The 22819-nt window shown below is 38.3% G+C and overlaps 1 protein-coding gene across 4 annotated transcripts in view; it reads left to right on the top strand.

Moving 5' to 3' along the window:
* The window catches only part of ncanb (neurocan b), a 109401-nt gene that overhangs the window by 45824 nt on the left and 40758 nt on the right, over positions 1-22819 (top strand). For 3 of the 4 annotated variants that reach the window (XM_026924298.3, XM_053238158.1, XM_026924325.3), the window contains 2 exons: positions 3554-4645; positions 19627-19743. In XM_026924298.3, coding sequence (XP_026780099.3) covers positions 3554-4645; positions 19627-19743 — 1209 coding nt within the window. The remainder of the gene's footprint in view (positions 1-3553; positions 4646-19626; positions 19744-22819) is intronic. The other variant, XM_053238159.1, reaches the window with a different exon arrangement.

The raw sequence follows: 22819 nt of genomic DNA, 5'->3' as shown, positions 1-22819 counted from the left end.
AGAACAGGTGAAAACAATCAGGCAACAAATAAATGGCAGAACAGGCGTGGAGACAGGAGGAGAGCAGAAACCATGATCACATGGTGTTTGTCACAATGGGAACGGTGACACGAAGGGGGAAACCATGACCCTAGCTAACCAACAAGCTAACTCATTGAACTAGCACTTAATCCCCAGCAAAAATGCTAGACAGTGGTACTGAACTAATTAGCATAGATAGAGAAAAGAAAAATCATTTTAAACAAAGTAATATCAGAGAGGAACACCAACCAGTGTTGTAGAAGTTTTCTTGCCAGCAGTCTTGCCAGTCCAAAACAAGTCCCAAAGTCATAAGACCATCCTTATATTTGGCCTGGTGCTATTTTTTTATTTTTATATACTTTTTTTAATAATTCTGAAGGCATTTAAGATGATGTTTAAAAGCCTAAAGTCATCATTTATACTAATTTACATTGAGGGTTTTGTTAAATATACAGTCAGGTCCATAAATATTGGGCCAGTGACACAGTTTTGGTAATTTTGCCTCTGTACACCACCACAGTGGATTTGAAATGAAGCAGTCAAGATGTGACTGAAGCGTAGACTTTCAGCTTTAATTCAAGGGGTTTAACAAAAATATTGCATTAACCGTTTAGGAATTACAGCCATTTTTTACAGAGTTCCTCCATTTTCACAGGCTCAAAAGTAATGGGACAAACTAATATAATCATAAATATTAGGATTATTTTTATTACTTGGAGGTAAATCCTTTGCAGTCAATGACTACCTGAAGTCTGGACCCCATGGACATCACCAAATGCTGAGTTTCCTCCCTTGAGATGATTTGCCAGGTCTTTACTGCAGCCATCTTCAGTTGCTGCTTGTTTGTGGGTCATTCTGCCTTCAGATTTGTCTTCAGTAAGTGAAAAGCAGCTCAGTTGGGTTGAGGTCAGGTGACTGACTCGGTCATTTAAGAACATTTAATTTCCAAGCTCTTGGGCTGCTTTCACAGTATGTTTTGGGGTGTTATCCATCTGTACTGTGAAGCGCTGTCCTATCAGTTTTGCAGCATTTGACTGAATCTGAGCAGAAAGTATAGCTCTGTACACTTCAGAATTCATCCTGCTACTTCTATCAACAGTCACATTATCAATAAACCCCAGTGACCCAGTTCCATTGGCAGCCAAACATGCCCATGCCATAACACTGCCTCCACATGTTTGACGGATGATGTGGTATGCTTTGGATCATGAGCCCTTCCTTTCCTTCTCCATACTTTTCTCTTCCCATCATTCTGGTACAAGTTAATCTTGCATCAGAACTGGTCAGGCTTTTTTTAGAGGTTTTTTAGCAAAGTCTAATCTGGCCTTTGTGTTCTTGAGTGTTACCAGCGGTTTGCATCTTGAGGTAAACCGTCTGTATTTACATTCATGAAGGTGGCTCTTGATTGTAGACTTTGACAATGATAGGCCTACCTCCTCCAGAGTGTTCCTGACTTGGCTAGATGTTGTGAAGGGGTTGTTCTTCAATAAGAAAAGAATTCTGCAATCATCCACTTTAGTTGTTTTCTGCGGTCTCCCAGGCCTTTTGGTGTTTCTGAGCTCGCCAGTGCATTCCTTCTTTTCAAGAATGTACCAAATTGTTGATTTGGCCCTCCTAAAGTTTCTGCTATCTCTCTGATAGGTCTGTTTTGGTTTTTCAGCCTAATGATGGCCTCCTTCACTTGCATCAACACCTCTTTGGACGGCATATTGAGAGTTCCCATGAACAGCTACCAAATGTAAATTCAACACTTGGAATCAGCTCCAGACCTTTTATCTCCTTAATTTATCATGATATAAGGAGGAAACAGGCCACAGCTGGCCATGAAACTGCTTATCAGTCAATTGTCCCATTACTTTTGAGCCTGTGAAAATGGAGGAACTCTAAAAAATGGCTGTAATTCCTAAACGGTTAATGCAATATTTTTGTTAAACCCCATGAATTAAAGCTGAAAGTCTACGCTTCAGTCACATCTTGACTGCTTCATTTCAAATCCACTGTGGTGGTGTACAGAGGCAAAATTACCAAAATTGTGTCACTGTCCCAATATTTATGGACCTGACTGTATGTGATATGTATCCATATGCAAGTTTGTTTTATTTTAAATGATTAAAAAATACTATAAAATACTATAAAATAATTTCCATTAATTCAAGGTCTAATTGTGAATTTAGAGGTTCTTTACAGGGTTTCAGAAAAAAGAAGATAAAAGTTCAGTACACATGTATTGTTCATGTTGGCTTTCTCTGCCTCCCGTGCTCCAGTGGGCATGTACTTGAACATATGTTTGAGACAATAAGGGTAATTATTTATGTCATTACTTCATGTGTTGCTTTCTTCCATTCTCTTCCCACTGATAAATGTAAATTGATCATGTGACTGCTTTAGAAGTCAGATGAATGTATAATCTCCCTTCAAATATATGATTGAAGTTGTTAATTAATTATTCAAGTCATTAATTAGACAGCTACTTGGCTATGTAAATTGCCCCACAATTAAGTGACGCTGTAACTGCAGAGCACTGAATAATTCATTATTGATTAAATATTTCATCATGATCACAGAATATGTGGTCTGCGAATATCACTTAATGAGGTGTTCCCAACGGCATGTTGCCCTCAGGGCAGCTCATGTTACCCGCGTGCCAAATCCAGGCAGTCTTAATTTGTAGTAAATGATGGGCCTATTATACGAACCATGCATTTTTTTTAACCTGAAACAATGTTTTAGGTGAGGATTAATCACAGTGGAGACTGTAAAAATGGCACAAATCATAGCACAGCATAGTACTGGATGACTTATGGTTTGTTAGCAGCCAGCTGCTATAACATTAAATCCTGTTTTATCGACTCTGAAAAAGAAAAAGATACTGTTTGTACACATTTCTTCATATTTATTTAATGTCTGGTAGGGATTACTTTATGCTGTCTTGTTGAAAAAAATACTGTAATGATAAGGTTCTGGTATAGCATCATTACTTTTTAAGGCTGTCACACAGTTAAACACACACACACAGAGTGTAATATAACAGTGGACGCACACCGACTCCTGAAAGATTATGCCATTTAGCGAGATATTAATGTACTTGGAATGTAGAATTTACTATGTATCCAGAAACGAAACCTAGAAACAAAAATACTTTATTGCGTGTTTGTGTATAAATTATGCAAGCTCTTGATTAAGGAAAAAAGGGAAATTGTTCAAATATATTGCATGCTGTATAATTGTGGCAAAAATTAAGTTCTTAAGTTGGTGCAAATAGTGCTATTTAAATGATAGGCAAGCCTTGTGAATTATGCCTATGACTTGTTAATGCATACCATGAGATCCTAAAGTAGGTGCTGTATAAATGTCAGGATATCTGATGGGGTCTGATGGATAGATAATGAGTGTAGTGTGCAAGGCTGCATACATTAAAGTTAATAGCTCCAGTTTTGGTGGTGCAGCATGTTTGGCTTGCTAATTAAACATGCATTTAAAGCAATCTCCTCCCCCTAACAATGTTAATTGCAGTATCGTGTCATTCCTGCAGGACTAATTGCATCAGGACGGATGGAGATGTTGAATCCCACAACTGCAGTGAGTCCCTTGGGTTCCAGGAGCAGTTTTGACTCCATGCCAGTGCTGGGCAGCCAGCAGGAATGGGCACTTCAGTCACTGAAAGGATACACTACCCCAAGTAGTAATGAGATCCTTACAACCCAGACCAATGGAACTGTGGAGACCAAACGAGAGGCAATAGAGATCATGACAATTCCGGTCATCGGGGACAACCATGAGAACTATTCTGGGGAAGGCAAGGATCATATTGAAGAGAGTTACTCACTGCCAAAGGTGTCTACATCACAGTCCTCTCCACAAAGAGGGATTTCAGAAGAGGAGAACGATACTGACGGGAGTGGAGGAATTGATTTATTTATCAGCAATAGTCAGACAAAACAGGGTACTCTGAAGGCCTCTGAAGAACAAAATGTTCTCATACAAACAACAGTGCAATGGGAGCTCCTAGATCTACCAACTGGACAACCCTCTCACAGTGCCAGTGTCTCCAAAGACACCACGCATCCTGAGGAGGCCCGGGGGGAGATTCTCTACATGCATCGTCCTACAGAAAAATCTGGGAACACTCCATTTAAAATGATTAAAGTGCCTTTGGTCAAGAAGAACCTGAGCACACACGCACCCAGTGCGTCTGAAATCCTGACTCCATACGTGGCCACCACTTCAGAACTCACCCCAAAAGCTTCAAGTGTTACTGACCAAACAACAAGCAGCAACACCGTGACAACATTTAACAGTCAGATTCAAACTACAGACGCAACCACTGCTGGAGATACTGTGTCCGCTACAGATCCTGCAATATCAGTTACTTGGTTACCTGTGGTTCAAGATGAAACTCAAGAACCACAGTCACATGTGTCTACCACAGTGACCAGAGTAAGACTTGAGACTATGCGTAACACTGTTCAACTGACCACACCATATGTGAAGGAAATGTCCCAGCAGGCAGAGACTGAACCAGAGACCCAACCAGCTCCTACCACGCTAAGCACAAGTGGAGATAACACAAGCAAAGCTACAGTCGACTATGAAAACGACTCTTCAGATTCATCAGATTCATCAGGTGAGATTCTTCTGTGTTGTTTTGTCATCCGTATTCTCCACACAAGCTTGTGTGACACTTATGATTAGCTTGTTCTTTGTTGAGCACCAAGATTTGTATTAATTTGCTTCAACTTGCAGAGAGAAAGCCTCATTTTCATGCCTCGTCTGTTCCCTGTTCTTACCTTCCCTCTCTCACTCATTGCAGCATCAGGGATAGATGTAAACAAAGAAGGAGCATGACACTGGATTGAAGCAGCACTAGCAATCTAATTAGAAGGTCAGGAGTAGTGAAATTAGGCCAGCTGGCTAAGGCAAAGATCTTAGGCCTGAACAAATCAATGCTGACAGAAGCCAGTAGATGTGTGCAATAATTGACTCCAGTCACTCTCTTTCTCTTTCTCATTCACTTTTCATTACTTTGTTTTTCATGGCTTTTTGTTAAATAACTTCTTCGTTAAGTAAGACCTTTTTTTCAAACATTTTTCCCATTTTCCTCCTAATGTTACACTGCAATGGACTTACTATTAAAATTTCATTTTACAGCACAGCAGCCAGCCGAAAAGAATCATTCTCATCCTCTATTGAATCATTGTTCCCCTTAGCCTGGCTCCACTTTAGAGAAAACAGTTGACACTCCATGAAAAAAAGGACCTGACAAGTAAAGGAATGAATGAAAAGAGCCGGATGCTTTGAGTAAAGTAGGGAGAGCCTGGATCCTTTTTTCCCGCAGCGCAGGTGGAAGTTCATCAGCCTTTTTAATCAATGATCTGCTACTGGAGAGGCTTATGCTACCTGCTTTTCCCAAGGGGCCTTTTAGGCATCACAGAAGGGCGTTTTGAAAAATGGCTTCTTTCATGACAGTCATAACAGCGGTGCGGTACCTGCCAGCTCTTAATTGGAAATAGGCATCATCGTGTGATAGGATAAAGAGGTGCTGTGTCTCACATGTTGGTGCCGTCCTGTCAATCCCATCGATGTGACTGGGAGCTATGTGAACATTCACAAAGGTCAATCAATATTCATAAATAGACACACATCTCATAGAAAGATTCACAGTCAGTACATACACACTTGATATGAGCATCCTCCCACACAAAACATATCAATGAGGAGCACAACGAGGAGTCTATAGGTGGAGTAGATAGAGTAATAAGCTGTATTTAGGTTGTGTGTTTACAGGATATGTGTAACAAAGAACACACACCCCTACTGCCTGCATTTGTCTGTATGTTTTGTAAGTGGCTTTACTGTGATTGTGGTCACATGCATTACACACCATTTCTTGTTTTCTTTTTGGCAAATCAGTGTTCACATGTTTCATAACGTAACATATGACGGACCGTGCTGTTAAAGGAAAATAATCCATGCTGGGGTGGTTTGATACCACCCCGAAATTGATTGTTTTCCAGTAACAGCACGTTCTGAAGTGTGCTACTTCTCATATACCACAGCGATTCAGCAGCAGTTACAATTTTTAATTTATTAATGAATGATGATGTGTTTTTTTTAACCATTTATAGTTACATTAAATGTTATGGAACATCCATGACAAAAGGTAGTTTCTGTTATCACTTTTTAACAGCTGTAACCAGTTGTTCCTTCACCAGCCTCTGTTTTTTCTTCCCTTGAAGGTATAACACAAAAAAAAATGCAACTTGTCATGTTATCAAGAAACCAGAAAGTGCTCTGTCCTGGAGTCTCCCATGGTGGAAAACTTATTGACTGCTATAAAGCACTCATACTGAAGACTCCTTCCATAAATGTTACATAAACATCTCCTAACAGAAAGCTTCACAGTATCAACAATTATACCTTTTTCTCTGTTAAATGACAACACGTTTTCTTAATGTTTTCTTAACATTCAGAATACAAGTTCTTGTGAATAATGTGTTACTACAGAAACGATAATGTATTAGAACAAGTGTATTAATATAGCCCTGTGATTTAAATTATAGATGGAATTGCTGTTATAGAAACACCCTTTGATTCAATGACTCTACAGTGCTGTAAAATAAATTGTTTTGAATGTAACTACATGGTTACATTCAAATACTAGGCTACAATACCTACATACTAGGCTGAAATTTTTACTGAAATCAAGTTCATCAAATTGTTGATACTTCCACTACAGGTTTGTTGCTAATATTTAACTCTCTTTCAAAGCCGTTCATTCACTCTGGCTCTCTCTCTCTCTCTCTCTCTCTCTTTCTCTTGCTTGCCTCAGGAGAGAAATGACTATGATTAGCTAAAGGTGGCTATCACTTAAAATAGAGAGGGGGTAGACTCACCTTCAGTTAAATAAATAGTGTGAGTCTGTCTAACGCTGTTCTTAGGAATGAACTGAAACTTACTGTTTACTGAACCACCTGCTTTTTAGAATGTGTTATACCACAGCAAGGAAGAATTCTTGAATTATAAAGTGTAAAGTAAGTTTATAAATAACAGTATCTTTGACTGTAGTTCTGGCTATAACATAAATATTAGGTTTATATTAACGTGCTCTTTCTGATACGTTATTGTTTCTATAGTGACAGCTTTCACATGGATTGTATGGCAGCTGTATAAGCTAATAAAATAATAAACAAATTTGAACAACAAAACAAAGAAAAATGTGTAATCGTTGATATGGTAAAGTTTTCTGTTAAGAGACATTTCTGTAATATGTATGGAAGGAGGCTCCAGTGTTAGTGCTTTGTTTAAGTCTTTTTTTCCCCACAGGAAATTTTTAAGGACAGAGGGGTTTATGCCTTGTGGTTTGTCTGTAACATGACATGCTGTGGTTTTTGTCTTATTAACTTCAACAGAGAAAAAAAGAGACTGGAGAGGCAACGACTGTTTATAGCTTCAATAAAGTAAGTGATAACAGGAACTAACTTGTCACATGGACAGTCCACAACATTAGGTTCCTATAAATGGTTAAATGTGATGTGTTGTCCATTAATAAATTAAAAAAATTATTTGTTGGCAAATCAATGCGATATAATCAGAATAATGCACTCTCAATTTTTTTTCATACTCTATTAATCCCAGAGGGAAATTCACATAATACTGTGCACTTCTATAAGCGCACTGTATCTAGGTCTAGATCAGAATTTGGCTTTGTCTGCAGCTTTTTATTAAGTGAGGTAAAACGTGCACCAGACTCTAAATTAATTTTCTATCTGAGGCTCTGCCCAAGATGTAGCTGATAGGTATGACTTTATTTTACTGCCAAATGTCAAGAACACAGTAGCTTAATCAATCACAATACCTATGAACAGAATTCATTTGGCTCTCACATGGATTTCTTTTGCTCTCATGTAAAAATAATCTATCCTGGCTGCTCATGCACCTGTTTGCTTTGCTTTTGCACTACATTTTTTGTACAAAATCCCAGTTACACTGTTCTCACACAAAGTTGCTCTGCTCACATTTGGAAAGGGTGCACACACTCGTGTTCACCCTGCTCACTTGCGAAACCCTTTACAATCCTGCATTCAGATTTCCTTCCAATTCTTGGATGTTCATTGCAGCAATGCTGCCCAAAATTGTTAAACAATGAGAATGGGTTAGAGGCTTTGAAGTGTGAAATTTTGTTAATTCTCTACATTCTTATCGCAAGTGGCAACCAAAAATTAAACTGGCCACTTTTATTTTTGTATTGAAATGGGTTATTTAAACAATTCCTGTAATATAATTAAATCATCTTGAAACACAACACAGCCTCCCATTTTGCTGGTCGTTCACACTAGCAGGAGACAAGTCACTCCTGTCGCTTGTAGTTTGTTTCTTGGGGGTATAGTGACTGCTATTATTATTGCTTACATATGATTAAATAATAAATTAAATAATGCACTAGTCAGTGTGAAAATTGGTTGTTTGATTTGCATGTTGCGTGCTTGGATCCATATTAATTTCTCTGGGATTAGCAAAGTAAGCTAACTCTACCAGCTATCTACAATCACTAGACGCACTAACAATCTCTGTTACTTCCTTCCAAGTTTTATGTTTTCTTTGTAATGTTTCTATATACATTTAATGAGAGATTGTATACGACAGAATAAGAGGAAACCACTGTTAGAGGTTTTTCTTCCATTTTTGTGTGTCAAACAGCAAGTGGGAACTAATTGTAAGTAGGAAATAAAGTTGTGAGTGGGGAACTGAAAAAACATAGGACCACACAAGCCATAGGATTGGTCCAACGAATGGTTCAAACCAGTTGTTTGGATTTGATGCTTTGCTGTGTCATACCCATTTTGCATAAAACTGAGAAAATCTTGTTTCTCTTGTCATCTTATTTCTGATCACACAGCTTGATACTAAGGTGGCACTAATTATCTTCAGTACTTTTTCTCAATAAACAAATGTTTCTGTGTGGTACATTGCTCATTAGTGTCTGAATATGAAAAGCAAATGTGTACGCATCCTGTAATATTGCTAACTTTCCATTTTTTGATAGGGCTTTGGTCTTGCTTTTAAATGCCTGCCATCACTAATATGGCGTGTGAGCAGCGGGGGCTTCTCTTCAAGTTCCTTTACTAATGAGCTGATGAGTTGATTAGAATAATTGGTGGATGACTTTTGTTGCAATGAAAATGCAAGAGTAAAGCGTAGGAAATATAAACATGTGTGCACAAAAAAGTCAGTATGAAACTGAGCATACATTATGCTTGGAAACAGCATAATTTCCAAGTGTGTGAATGCAGTTCTGTGCATAATCCAAGCAAATCCATGCAGGGGCAGGATAAAGTTGAGTGTGCACATATATTTTGGTCCAAAAGGAAAAGTAATTTGTGTGAAGGCAGAATCCTGTGCTCTCGGCTTTGGCAGTAAAATAGACGCTGTAGACAGTAAAATGGAAGACCTCTAAGTTATAGCTTTCCAGCTAATCTTTAAGGCCACCTACTCTGCCTACAAAGTACACACTGAATATATGATCTGTGTGGTAAATCCAGTGAGAGGGAAAAATCTAGCATGATTTTAAAGCTCTACATAAGCTGCTTTCGGTGTTTTTTGTTTTGGTTTTTTTTTTTTTTTCTTTTTTTTCTTTTTTGGCTGCTAGCCGCCTACCACACCATGAATTCAGTGTGAGGCGTCTATTGATTTTCTGCACTGTTTTCTTTATTGCTACATCCAGCTCCTTGAGGTTTATGCTCACAAAAGCATTCTGCTGCTTATTTTTTTTTTTCATTATTGCTGTCATGTTTCTTGCCAGTGTTTATGAAGATACCTCTGCTCACTTAAGACACCAAAGTTAGTCAAAGATCTGGCTTAGTGTCTTATGTCAGGAATATTCTGTAAGCAGGATTTTGCAGGCAGTTCATCATATATCTATTCTTTTGATTTAAAGAGTATAAATGCTTGTGTTTTCTATATCAGTCACACCGTATCAAATCCTATAAAATCCACTAGCACTTTAATGGCAGGGATTTGCTTTGGGGAACAGTAGAGCTTGGGAAAAATACAAGCAGCATCTTTACTGTAAGGAGCATTTATTTTGGTGGAGAATCCAGAGAAAATACCAAAGAATCTGCAGATGTTTGTGTTGTGAATGTCACTGCAGGTTTATCCATACATACACATGATGGTTATGTGAAATTTATGTCATGAAACTTAAATTATATTTTGTGTTTTAGAGAACTTTTTTAAGTCTTTAAACTCTTTATTAGTCTTGACATTTAGAACAACACCAAAAAACAGAAACCTAATAATAAAAGTTTGATTGCAGAACTGGGCATAGATGTTGTTTTGAGATCTCATGCAAAATGGTTCAATCCTGATTAAAAATATACCCTTAGGGTAGGTATCAGAAATAGCAATTAGACTTCTGTGTGAGACGTGGGCTTCTTTATTCTTTATTTTTCTCCCAATCTGTTCATTGCTATTTCTGATCCAATAGCTGGTACTTCCTATGTTGCACAACAGCTACAAATCTCTGAGGGTGAAGGCTAACACATATTTCCTCCAACAAAAGTAAAGCCACATCATGCAAACTGCAACATTTTCTCCTTCACAAAGGAGAAAGTTGGATTTGTGTCACTTCGACCTAGTTACGTGAACATAGCTTTGCACTTCCAATCACAGATTTGTAATGTCCTGTTGGTGGGGCTGTTGCTTAAACAGTTCTGCCACTCAGGAACCCCAAGATTTAATATTGACCGTGTCAGCAGGGTAGGTCAGGGTTCCACACTGGTGTGTGCAGAGTACTGGTTCAAATACTGCTCAAAATCCAGAGTGCCTTTGAAGCTGATGACTGCAGTTTGACTTCCTGTCCTTCCCCTAACCTCCACTGGGTCAAAAACTGAGTAACTGAGTGGAGCAAGATTAAGCTGTTTTTTTATGTGGAACAGCCTGCAGAGTCTATTGAGTTTTTCACACTGGTGCTGAAAGCATGATTCAGGGATGATAACGATCTCACTTGAGGTGTGAAACTGAGTGTGAACACTTACAGTGTCTCAGCTCCAATGAGAAGACCTACATATGGTGTTTGATCATACAGGATGTACGGTAGCACTGCTCTTAGCAGGAAAGCTTACACGTTGTACTTTCAGCTGACAGATCTGCCAAGCTCGCTTCAGTCAGACATCATGACATCTTGTGTCAGTTTACTGTTGTTTACTGCAGCACCACCTACACAATTCACTGTGTGGTCCACTAGGTACTGTTTGTGTAGAAGTGCTGTAGAATGTACTATAAAAGTGGCGAATTTTCTAGGAATCAATTTGGAACACACTGACAAATTTATCTTTCTACAATTCTATAATTTCATTTGAAATAATTTGTGATGTAACTGCTGGTAGAAGTAGCAGGATGAAGTGTATAGAGCTATAGTCTCTGTTCAGAGTCAGTCAAATGCTGCAAAACTGATAGGACAGTGCATCACAGTACAGATGGATAATGACCCAAAAAATGCCATGAAAGCAACCCATGAGCTTCTTAAGGCAAAGAAGTGAAATGTTCTTAAATGGCCGATGACCTCAACCCAGTTGAGCATGCTTTTCACTTAGTGAAGACAAAACTGAAGGCAGAAAGACCCACAAACAAGCAGCAACTGAAGGCGGCTGTAGTAAAAGCCTGGCAAAGCATCTCAAGGGAGCCCATGGGTTCCAGATTTCAGGCAGTCATTGACTGCGAAGTATTTGCATCTAAATATTTAAAATAATCCCTATATTTAGAATTATATTAGTTTGTCCAATTACTTTTGAGCCTATGAAAATGGAGGGAATATGTAAAGAATGACTATAATTCCTAAATGGTTAATGCAATATTTTTGTTAAAACCCTTGAAATATAACTGAAAGTCTACACTTCAGTCATCTTGATTACTTCATTTCAAATCCATTGTGGTGGTATACAGAGGCCAAATTATGAAAATTGTGTCACTGTCCACATACTTATGGACCCAACTGTGTGTGTATAACACTTTGCGAAAATATTTTATTGCTATCATCTTGCAGAGTGACAAGTGATAATCTTATAAGACTGCCAAAATCAGACAGCGTAAAACCAGCTTTATCTTCAGTCCACATTAATAGATTTATTCATTTTGCTGTTTATATTCTGAAAACAGTGTCTCAGTGTCTGGGGAATCAAACTAAAGGAGTTGATATCTCAGAGTCTAAAGAGCTGCATTGTTCCAGCTAATGCAATATAAGCCTCTGATTGCCCGGAAAGGTATGATGGAGTATTTCCTCATATCTGATGCTGTGTGAATTCAGGTTCCCTATTGCTGTGGCACCAGGTGCTGTGTTATGTGAGATGAACAGAGCTCCTCTCTCCTCTCTCCAGACTCTATAGTGCCTGTTACTTTAGTACTACACTATGTTATTTTCCCATTCCTGGAAGAGGAAATACATCATTGCATATGAAGAATTTATATGCAATGATATATTTTTTTAATAATATGGCTTATATAGGTTATGTTTTAATGCTGTCAGGGAGACTGTCTTAGGAAACTTCAGATTGCCTCCAACTCTGCCCCCGCAGCCCTGGCTCATTATCGCCTGCATCTGTTCCTTGATCATGGACTTATTAAAACACACACATACAGTATAGTCCCCAGTTTACTTTATAGTTTGTGAAATCTGGTTTATTTGTGCCAGCAATATGCAGCATTCTCTAGATCTGTGATTCCTCTGTGGTCCTAGTATTTCCTGCTGTTTGTCTTTGCCTCCTTTTTCTCATTTATAATCATGAATAACTCCGCCTGTGTGTGCACAACTTCTAAAGCGTCTTTGAATTTGCATCCTACCATGTTACCACCGTGTGTTATTACATTGTAGCAGAGGTGCACTTGATCTAAAGTCAGCTCACTCTGTTATGATTGGACAAAGGAGCTGTGTTTCAAAGCACATTCAGACAAGACAGAAGGCCTTTCACAGCACTCTCCAGACCTGAACCCACTTAAGACACTATTTTCTGGTAATTACCAGCCAGAGGGTGAAGCACTCAGAGCACATGGGAGGCTTTCACCCAGCAGAAGATGGGGTGAAGGTAGGAGTGGAAGGGAGAGGTGAGGTGAACAGACAGGCAGGGTAGCTTTTTGCCGTGCTTAGAGTGGCAGCGCCAAGACCTGCAATATGGAGCATCTTCCATTAACCAAACTGTCAAAGGCTCTCTAGATGCTAACAACAGCAAAAGGTCTGGATAAGAGCTGCTAACTTTTTTCCCCTTCGGCTCCAATGCCATATGTGGGGATATGAAAGGTGCAGCATGAGTGGACGAGAGGAGCTGTCTTATATCCCACTCTTAATAGTGCTGTTTTATGATAGGGTATAAGTGTTGAAGTTAGAATTATGAGAATTATGTCAGTATATGGCATGGATGACTCGATAACGCTAGTGAAGAGAATTTAAAAAGAGTGTGTTTTAGGGGGAATTTCATTCAGTAATTTAAATACATTTCATGTAAATGCACTTGAAAACACAGCTTGTGTTCTTTTTTGGTTGTAGGGTCTGCTGTGAAACATCGGTTTTATAAAGACTCATTCTGCGCTGTTTCACAGCTCTGATGACACAGATGAAAAGACAGCACAATGTATTTTTTTCATTCTCCATAAACCTTCATTAGACTGATATACAATTAAATGTTCAAAAATAAAGTATACTTGTATAACTCGGAGACACACCGCCATTTTTATGTGCAGTCAGTTATTAATTTTCATCTGCATTTATTCTTGTAGAAATTATCCATAATTATCACCAATTTTCTTCAGTAGCAGTGCCTTTGCACCCCTTGCTGTGCTTTGAAGTGAGTTCAATTTTGCAAATGTCTGAGCGTAAAGTATAGCGTTACGAGATAATAATATAATTTTGCAGTATATTAAACAATACAAATCTTTCAGATGAGGGACATAATGAACTTTCATAAAAATTAATTAAATTCTTCTCACTTTTGGAACCTTGTAATATGTCTGGCAGGATGTGACAACCGTCATGAATCAAAGTTAATGTCAGTGCATCATGTGTACTCTAATAATTAGTGCACTTAGTGATGCACTGATGTCATTTTTGCATTGTAGATACAATATTCTCTTGAGGCCAAAAGTTTACATAGGATAAAGATATTTACATTACAAAAGACCTCATTAAAGATATACACTAAAGATGTACTCTTTCTTAGTACTTGGCAGCATTGCCTTTTAATTGTTGAACTTGAATCAAGCACTTGTGGGAGCCTTTCACAAGCTTTTCACTTTGCTGGAATTTTTTTCCAATGCCTCCTGACAGAACTCATGTAACTCAGTCAGGTTTGTGGGCCTCCTCGCCTCGACACACTTTTTCAGTTCAGTTCTTTGAGATTCAGTTCATGACTTTGTGATATTGCCATTCCAATACTTTCACTTTGTTGTCTTTAAGTTATCTTGTCACAGGTTTCAATTATTGTTTTGTTTTTTTCACAAACAAATGTGGAAAAAAATTTATGTTGTTCTTTTCAGAAAAGAAATAAACCTCCACAAGTCTAATTCCTCCTTAAGAGCAATTTCCTAACAGCTATAGGTACCGTGAGCATCTGTACAACCAAGTGTATGCAAATATAAAACTCTTGGGACCACACAGACATTGCATCATTCATGAAAGAGGCACAAATTGAGTTGCTTGGATTTTTCCATGCTATCAAGGGCAATAAGTCACTGTCTCTAAAAGTAGGCCCTTTTCCAGCCACAGGTGCACTCCTAATTAACTAATTATGACAATCTGACAATCAGAAGCTTCTAACGTCATTACATCAATTTCTGGAATCTTCCGGACTGTTTAAAGACAGTTAAATTGGTGTATATAAAAATTTGACCTACTGGGATTCTGGTATAGTGAATTAAACCTGAAATAAATTTGTTTGTAATTGATTGTTCTGAAATTACTTCTGATGTGCAGAAAGAAGATGCCCTAATTGACTTTAAAAGTAATGTATGGTAACATGAAATGTGTGGAGTTGTGAAAAAATGAGATTGAATATCTTTAGCCTAGAATGTAAACCTTTAACTGTTGATATCATAGCTCAGAATATTGTTTCCAGTATCACTTTGATACCAATACCCCCAGTCAGATGCATCCCTGCTAGAAAGCTGCAAGTCCTCTAGAGAGGATCTGTATTCCGGGACAAATACTTGTCAAGGTCTAGGGCCCATGCTTGTTATTCTTTCCTTTTACTTAGTAATCATGCCCTCCTGTGCAGTGATGGTGCAAAATGTGATACACTGCATCATATGTGACGAGCGCTCACACTTACAGACCAGAAAGCCATTCAGGCTGATAGAAAAAATGGGATCTGTCTGTATAGAGGAGCTTTTTTGGGGTTTACCTGTGTGTAACAGACTGATCAGTAAGTAATGTCACATCCCCAGAGTCCTAAACCACAACCACACATCCATTTGTTGAGTAGACAGGGAATGTTGAGGTTAATGTTATGCAGCTAAATGAATGTGTTGCTGGAAGTTGCGTTCAGTGATGGGCGATATACTGAATACTTTTTTTTTTTTTTGCTGTCAGTTGAAATCACAGATTTAGAGAAGAAGACAACGATGTAACTGGTGAATCGGGTTATTTTAAGTGCACTGTGGAGTTAATCATAAGCCAAACGCATGAGGCAGAAAACACCATTGTTACAGCTTCCTATTTTTGCATTCTCTCTTTTTTCCTTTTTTATCACCTCTATTTTTTCAGTTTTATCCTTACATGACACATTTCTCTTTTCTCTTCATTAACAACTAATCTGTGTCTGAAAAGTGGGCTGTGGTTCAGTCATGGTTAATTTTATTTCATGGCATACAGTGAGCTAGTTTGTGTTTTAATTAATGGAATATTGATTATATGTGTATTTTACACATCATCCACTGCCTAGAGAACCGAACCCAATCTCATTTGTAACCAATAAGTCATGACTAATTGTTTGAAAATTGAATCAATGTCTTATTCCTCTGCAGCTCGCACCAAGCCCTGCTTAATGTTGAGAGCAATCTGTCCACTTAAAGAATTATCCATTTGACAGGATTTTGAAAAAAAAAAAAAAACACACTCAAGTAGGCAATGAAGAGACTATTTCATCATAACAATGATAGGAAGCCCTTGAACTCTGCCACTGTGGTCATGCTCTGTGAGAGGAATGATTATGTGAGTGAAGGAGTGTGTGATCAGTTCTGGGAAAGACTCATTAAACTGGGCAGAGAGAACCTTCAGCGTGGCTAAGCCCTGCTCTTAGAATACAAATTTACCGGCTGCCTTTTGAGGGAATATCATTGCTGCCTTCATAAAAGGAGTGGGTGCTTATTTCATTGAAGTCCCTAGGGCACCTCTGTGTCACTAGCTGTGTGCTCATCTGTTAAATTTCTCTTATAATGATATTCTCATCCCCCAAAGAACAATTTGAAAATAAATGCCTAAACACCTTTTGCTGTGAAGATAGATTTTTTGAGTGAGTCAAAGTGATTTACTGTGGAATGGTCTGTGAGTGATTGATCAATATGACAAAAGACTAATATATGCACATATTACCACATTGACCCTAAAGCAGTTCTGAATATTGTGATGAAAAAAGAATTGCTAGGATTTAGAGAGTGTTGGGTAGAACTATTGCTAAATGCAACTAAATCCCTGTTAAAATCCCAAAAAAAGTCTACAACAAACTTTTAAGGGTGAATCAAAATACTTTGTGTAGTGGGGAACCTTCACAATTTAGTGATAAGGACCACGATACCTTGGACCACATTATTAGGAATTCCTGTACACATTTATGTAGTTATCATTTAAGCCAATCATGTGGCAGCAGCACAATATATAAAATACAGGTCAAGATACAGGTCAGGCTTCAGTTATTGTTCAATCAAATGTTCAATCATAAAACATCTTCGTGACTTTGACTGTAGCATGGTTTGTAGTGTTGACCAGGCTGGTTTGAGTGTTTCATAAACTGCTGAACTCTTTGGATTTTCCTGCACAACAGTCTGTAGAGTTTACACATAATGATGCAAAATTAACTCCTAATTATGACAGCTGACAGTTTAAAGTCACAGTCAAATTGGTGTTTATACAACAGTTAGTTCTGGGCCACTAATTTGATTGGTTGCGCAGCTTTCCAAGAGTGCTTATATTTATTATAACCACACTGGGAAGTTTCACTGTTTGTATCACTCCGCTTGTCTGTGTTCGCCACACATAATTCCACTTCCTAATTCGAAACGGTTACTACAGTAGGGTTAGCGATATCATCAGCGGACATGGCATATGATACATTTTTCATCAATATAACTTTTGACTTAAAATCTGAAAGTTCATCAGATGAAGTTGAAAAGGAAGAAGGGAGGCCATTTTCACGGGAAGCACCTTTAACAGGAATGTACAATTCAATATGAGTGAGCTAGTCGACGTGCTGTAAAGTGAGTGTGGCTTCATCGGGATCTATTTCCGCTAGCGGAGCAAAAATGGTTGGCCGTGCTCATGTCCTCATCAGACTCCTCCTGTCCACCCAGTCCATTACTGCGCTGTCAGTCACCCCTGCCCGCAGTGCCAACTAATGGTGGTGGAAGGACACAGTGTTAGACATTAGCACTCAGGCTTCTATATATCACAACCAAAGGTTGGGCTCTGCAGTCAAAGAAACTATTACATGGGTCCAAAACTCATGAAGAGAAATACAAGGTTTTTCATGTTCTGGCAGCCTGAGCTCTGGGAGCTCTTTCCTTGTTTATTTATGATTGTATTTTAGTTTCTATTATAAATGTTACAAATCCATCTGCTTGATCACAAAATGCTTTCTGTTTTTTTGTTTTGTTTTGCATAGTATTATAGCATAACAATTTTTTAAAAAAGAGCAAGACAGAGCACATTTTTTGCAGGAAAATAAACTCTTTACTGAGTCAGCCTGAATATCTTTGCTTGTGGCAAGATTTCACATGCTGTTCTTTCAGGTTTATGCTGGGAATTATCCTTCCAGCTGTATATCATTACATGAGCCCAAAATTATAATGGAGGCTGTGCAGTGTGTGATGCGGTCTGGGCTGCAAATGGATTACGCAACAGCACTTAATCAATTTTCCAGAACAAGCCAAGAGAGAGTGAGAGAGACATCTGCTGGGCCACTGTCCTTGTAAAGTTTCCTCCTATTATGATTGTAATTACAATAATTGATTTGTTAAATTTCTCATTTATCACTGACCCCCAAAAACACATATAGCAGGGGTTTTGCAGAGTTATAACACACGAGAATACTTCAAAATTGCAGCCTAAAAACAGACGGCAGTGTGCGGCACCACAAGGCGATGAGTGGATAATTTATGAGAGTCGAGCACATCAGTGAAGTGGGAAGAGCTGGATCGCATTGTCCTTCCCCAGGGAGCATCCATCATGATAAGCAGGGTGCCGACAACAAATTCATGCCAATCTGTCACTGTGCTGAAAGTCATGTGCCTGGACTCCCCTTCGCCATCCCCAGTAATGTCAGACAGAGAAAGCATGCATGGACCTGCCATTCCTCTCCTGTAACTTCATTCGTGAAGGCTAGATCTTAGCTCTGCTGGTTATACCCAAGTTCATGACCTTTGATATTGAATATGAAACATCAAATGGCAAATGCTTACTTAATGTTGCTGTCTACGAAATTCGTGGTTTTTTTTTTTTTTAAATAGAAGCCAGCTGCCACCTAATATAATAGATCAGCTTTGTGTTTTGGGAATGGCTTTAAGCCAAAACCCACAGCAGTGACTTCCATACAGCTATATTGTATTAAAGTATTTTAAGATGTTAGAAAACATCAAAATGAAATGAAGAATTAAGGCAAAATTCTACCATGGCAATGGATGCTGATAAACTTTATGCACAACTGAGATGTTAAAAGCAGCATAAAAACATTAAAAAGACAGGCTAGTACGGAAATAACTGAGTGTGAATATGGAATCAACAGATAATATGTTCTAAACAGATACAAATACAGATATGAATAGTTTTTTCTATTGTATTCCCATTTTTTTACAGGGGCACTTCTGGTCTAGGCCACAGCCACGCTGTTTTTAAATTAGATACAGATATGGATATTTGGAGCACTAAACAGACCCATACAGTGTCATTGTGTTACATTTCTATTAGCTAGATAGCTAACTTTTAGCATGTCAGTGAAATTTAGCTACATATCACAATGTCATAGTATTTTCACACCTTATTTTCGTGCCTTATTATTGAGTCAGACTGAGTTATATTATCAGCAGCACAGCAAATGAAATGACTCGCCTTTGATGAGTGAGAGTGGTATCTTTGGCTACGGGGAGTGTGCTCAAATGGAGGGTATTTTTGAAACACCATCTACACTCTCCGAGATGCATCTTTTGACCACATATAGAATTTTAAAATAAAAATATGTCCATGAGAAAACCCTTCGTATGAGGCAGATAGCACCATTTGCTAAGCAGTGATTTTAAGGTCAGGGAAATTAGGGGAGGCATGGATTGGTCGATTCCTGAAACTAATTCAGTATTTCCAATTTCTTCACATTATTCTCTTAGTAATGTTATTTTTCCTTCGTTTTCTCTGTCCAGCAGAGGAGGAGCCTTGCCAGACAAACCCGTGTCTGCACGGAGGCAGCTGCTTGAGGGAAGGCGAAGGGTACAGCTGCCTCTGCCCTCTGGGATACTATGGAGAGAGCTGCGAGATCGGTGAGTGAACAAATGAGTGCAAAGATCACAGCGCAACGTCAAGGGTTGTGTGAAGGAAAAATAAAATATGAAGGAAGGTTGATTGGCAAGCCTGTTCTGATGTTGCTGCTGAGTACTGCTGATGCTGCTGATTTCACAGATGATAGCAAAGACAATGAAACAGTGCTACCTTGAGGGGATAATGTAGCATGTAGCTTATTTTGTCCTTTCTTCACTCTTGGCACACTTGTAATTTTCTTGTTAGATCACAGGAGATTGATTACAACAACAAGACCAGTGCGTGGCAAAGCAAGTGAGCCCTCAAGTGGTACATGAATCCATTTCCATAAACTCTGTCCTTCTTATGAAACAACTTTAGCGTCTTTTGGCTTAATGAAGATTGTAAGCCACAAAATGACTACACTGACATATACAGCAGTGCTGTGTCTCTGTGACAAGGAACAGCTGTGCAGAGTGTAGAAACAGTGGTGCAACCCACACACACACACACACACACATCAGAGCTCTACTCTGAAAGAGCAGGATATAGATTGATCTTCTATGGTAATCTCCCAGCTGTCATTAGTGAGAACTAGGGCCTGGTTTAAATCTAACAGGACTTATGTCTTATCATATGGTCTTGGTCTCTTGTCACTTCATGGATATAAACTCATTGAAAACCAAATTTTCACCTTTCACAAGTGCACAGTTGATCTTTTTTATTTATTTATTTTTTTCTTTTATGGTGCAGTGTGAATGCTACAGAACATGAGTTTTAAACTGGCTACTCTCAATATAATTTTTAGATATACATTATACACATTACTTCCTGACTTACCCTAAAACTCATGCAGGAATGAAACATAAGCCTAGAGTTGGTCAGTGATAATATAGACTGGGTAAAACACTGTGAAGTGGAAATCAGAATATATATAACGGATTTTTCTTCTGTAACCTGGTGTAGTTCAGACTGAAACAGACCGAGCGTTTACACTTCATGATGTTTGACGTTAGATTTTTGCTAACTCGTGCATGCATGGTTATGTACTGAAAAAGTACACAAGATGTTTACGGATATTGTATTTTGCATCATGGAACATTATGTAAATACAAGAATTTTGTGATTGATGCTGATGAATTATGCACAATATGACTAGGGATATGAATGGGCAAGGTAAAACAAAAAGGTCAATTTTGATGTCATCTTTAATATGCTCTGGCAAAGAAGTTCCATGAATTAGAAGAAGGGGAACTTTCTTTGCAATTTTATACAAATAAAATGGTTGGAAAAAACTCCTAACCTTGTCCTAATGCCCTAACCTGAGACACTTGTAATATTTCATTTCTTAATTTGTGCAAATTCTTGCAAAGCTAGAAGCCCAAATGACGTATACAGACACACGGCATATTATTGAAGCAGCTCCATCTCAGCAATTCCATAACATCACAGTACAAATGAAGCAAGAAAAAGTCCTGGTAAAGGGCCAGTCATGTGTAATTGTGCACATGCTTTGAGGTCAGAGGGCACAGCTGTGCTCCACTGTGTTAAAAGGCACTAAGGCTTCATTATCATGGGTCATGATTATCAATCCCTCAACACGGCAGTTACACAATCAATGCTTGAATTATGTTAACTAATAAAGGCCGAAGGGACGCTCCATCTATTAAACTGCATGTGTGCCAATAATTACTGACATCTGTATGCTAACTGCTTCACAATGCAAATTACATTGTAAAAGTCGGAGTAGGGGCTCATTATTGATATCTGTGGCTCAAATCACATCCCATTCACCACAAGCCATGTCTCTTGGTACCTGTAGGGTTCATTTCAGCTTTTAGCCTTAATTTATATATATATATATAAATGTGTGTGTGTGTGTGTGTTGTTTAATAAGTTTATCTTATATATTTATATTTATATTGTATAGACAGATAGATAGATAGATAGATAGATGTTTTATATAATTATGTTGCTATTAAACATTTCGGTTAGCTTTTCTTGACTGTTGGTAGAGCTCTTTTATGAGCACTTTTTTGTGTAGTATTAATTACTCAAAATATATACAATATTTATTTATCCATTTATTTCTGTAAAGCTGCTTTGTGACAATGTCCATTGTTAAAAGCGCTATACAAATAAAACTGAATTGAATTGAATTGAATTGAATTGAATAATGGCAAGTAGGTTAATTGCATATTAATAGGTTAATAGCACGAATGCTTGACCAGATTTGCTGCGACTTTACACTTGCTCATTCTAGTCAGTCTGTTTATGAAAGAGATAGGGGTGAATTCAAATGAGTAATTGGACTCCTGTCATTTTATACCACTTGCCTTTCTTTCTTTCTTTCACAGTTAAAACAAACATAAACCAGGCATGTTATTCTCAGAGGATTTCCCTAAGTTTCCCTAAGTTGTGCTCAGCGATTATTTAAGAAGAGGTGTTTAGGATTCCTGCATAATGCATAGACTACATTACTACTAGGCAGCTGAAATATTTATGAGGTAATCAGAGAGTGTCCACAGGGACAGGGCCTGTTTCCCCTGGATCAGGCTGTCTGTAAAACAGTAAAATATTCCAGGATGGAAACACTGAACTGATAGGAATATATAGGAAAAGAAATCCTCAGTGATGTGCTGAAGTTAAAGAATTAGCCACTAAAGCTAACAGTGGTTCTTCCTCTCACCGCATTTGTTACTTCACAGAGGAAGCGACGTTAACCTGCAGTCACTATTTATTGAGCTTGTGTCAATAAATAAGCTTGGTTTGAGAGCAAGCTGAATTAAGTTACCTGAGGGTCACTGTGTTGTTCTGCTGAAGAAATCAGTACAAGCCTATTGGTGCTTGGAGACAATGGAAAAAGAAATGCAGATGTTGTCCATCAGTTTAACTGTGCCTTCAGGGGAAATGACAGGTGCTGATGCACAGTCATTATGCTGTGGCTTGGGTCAGCGACAAGCCGGGGAAGGTTATTAGATGGTCTTGTTCATTAAGTTCAATTCAGTGCAATTTTATTTGTATAGTGCTTTTACCAATGGACATTGTCACAAGGCAGCTTCACAGAAATATATAAATTCAGGATATAACTTTTAAATT

The sequence above is a fragment of the Pangasianodon hypophthalmus genome, chromosome 11 (genome assembly GCF_027358585.1).
Source record: "Pangasianodon hypophthalmus isolate fPanHyp1 chromosome 11, fPanHyp1.pri, whole genome shotgun sequence".
In the NCBI taxonomy this organism is placed as follows: Eukaryota; Metazoa; Chordata; class Actinopteri; order Siluriformes; family Pangasiidae; genus Pangasianodon; species Pangasianodon hypophthalmus.
The sequence above is the reverse complement of the archived record's forward strand: the minus strand, read 5'-3'. Positions and strand labels throughout refer to the sequence as shown.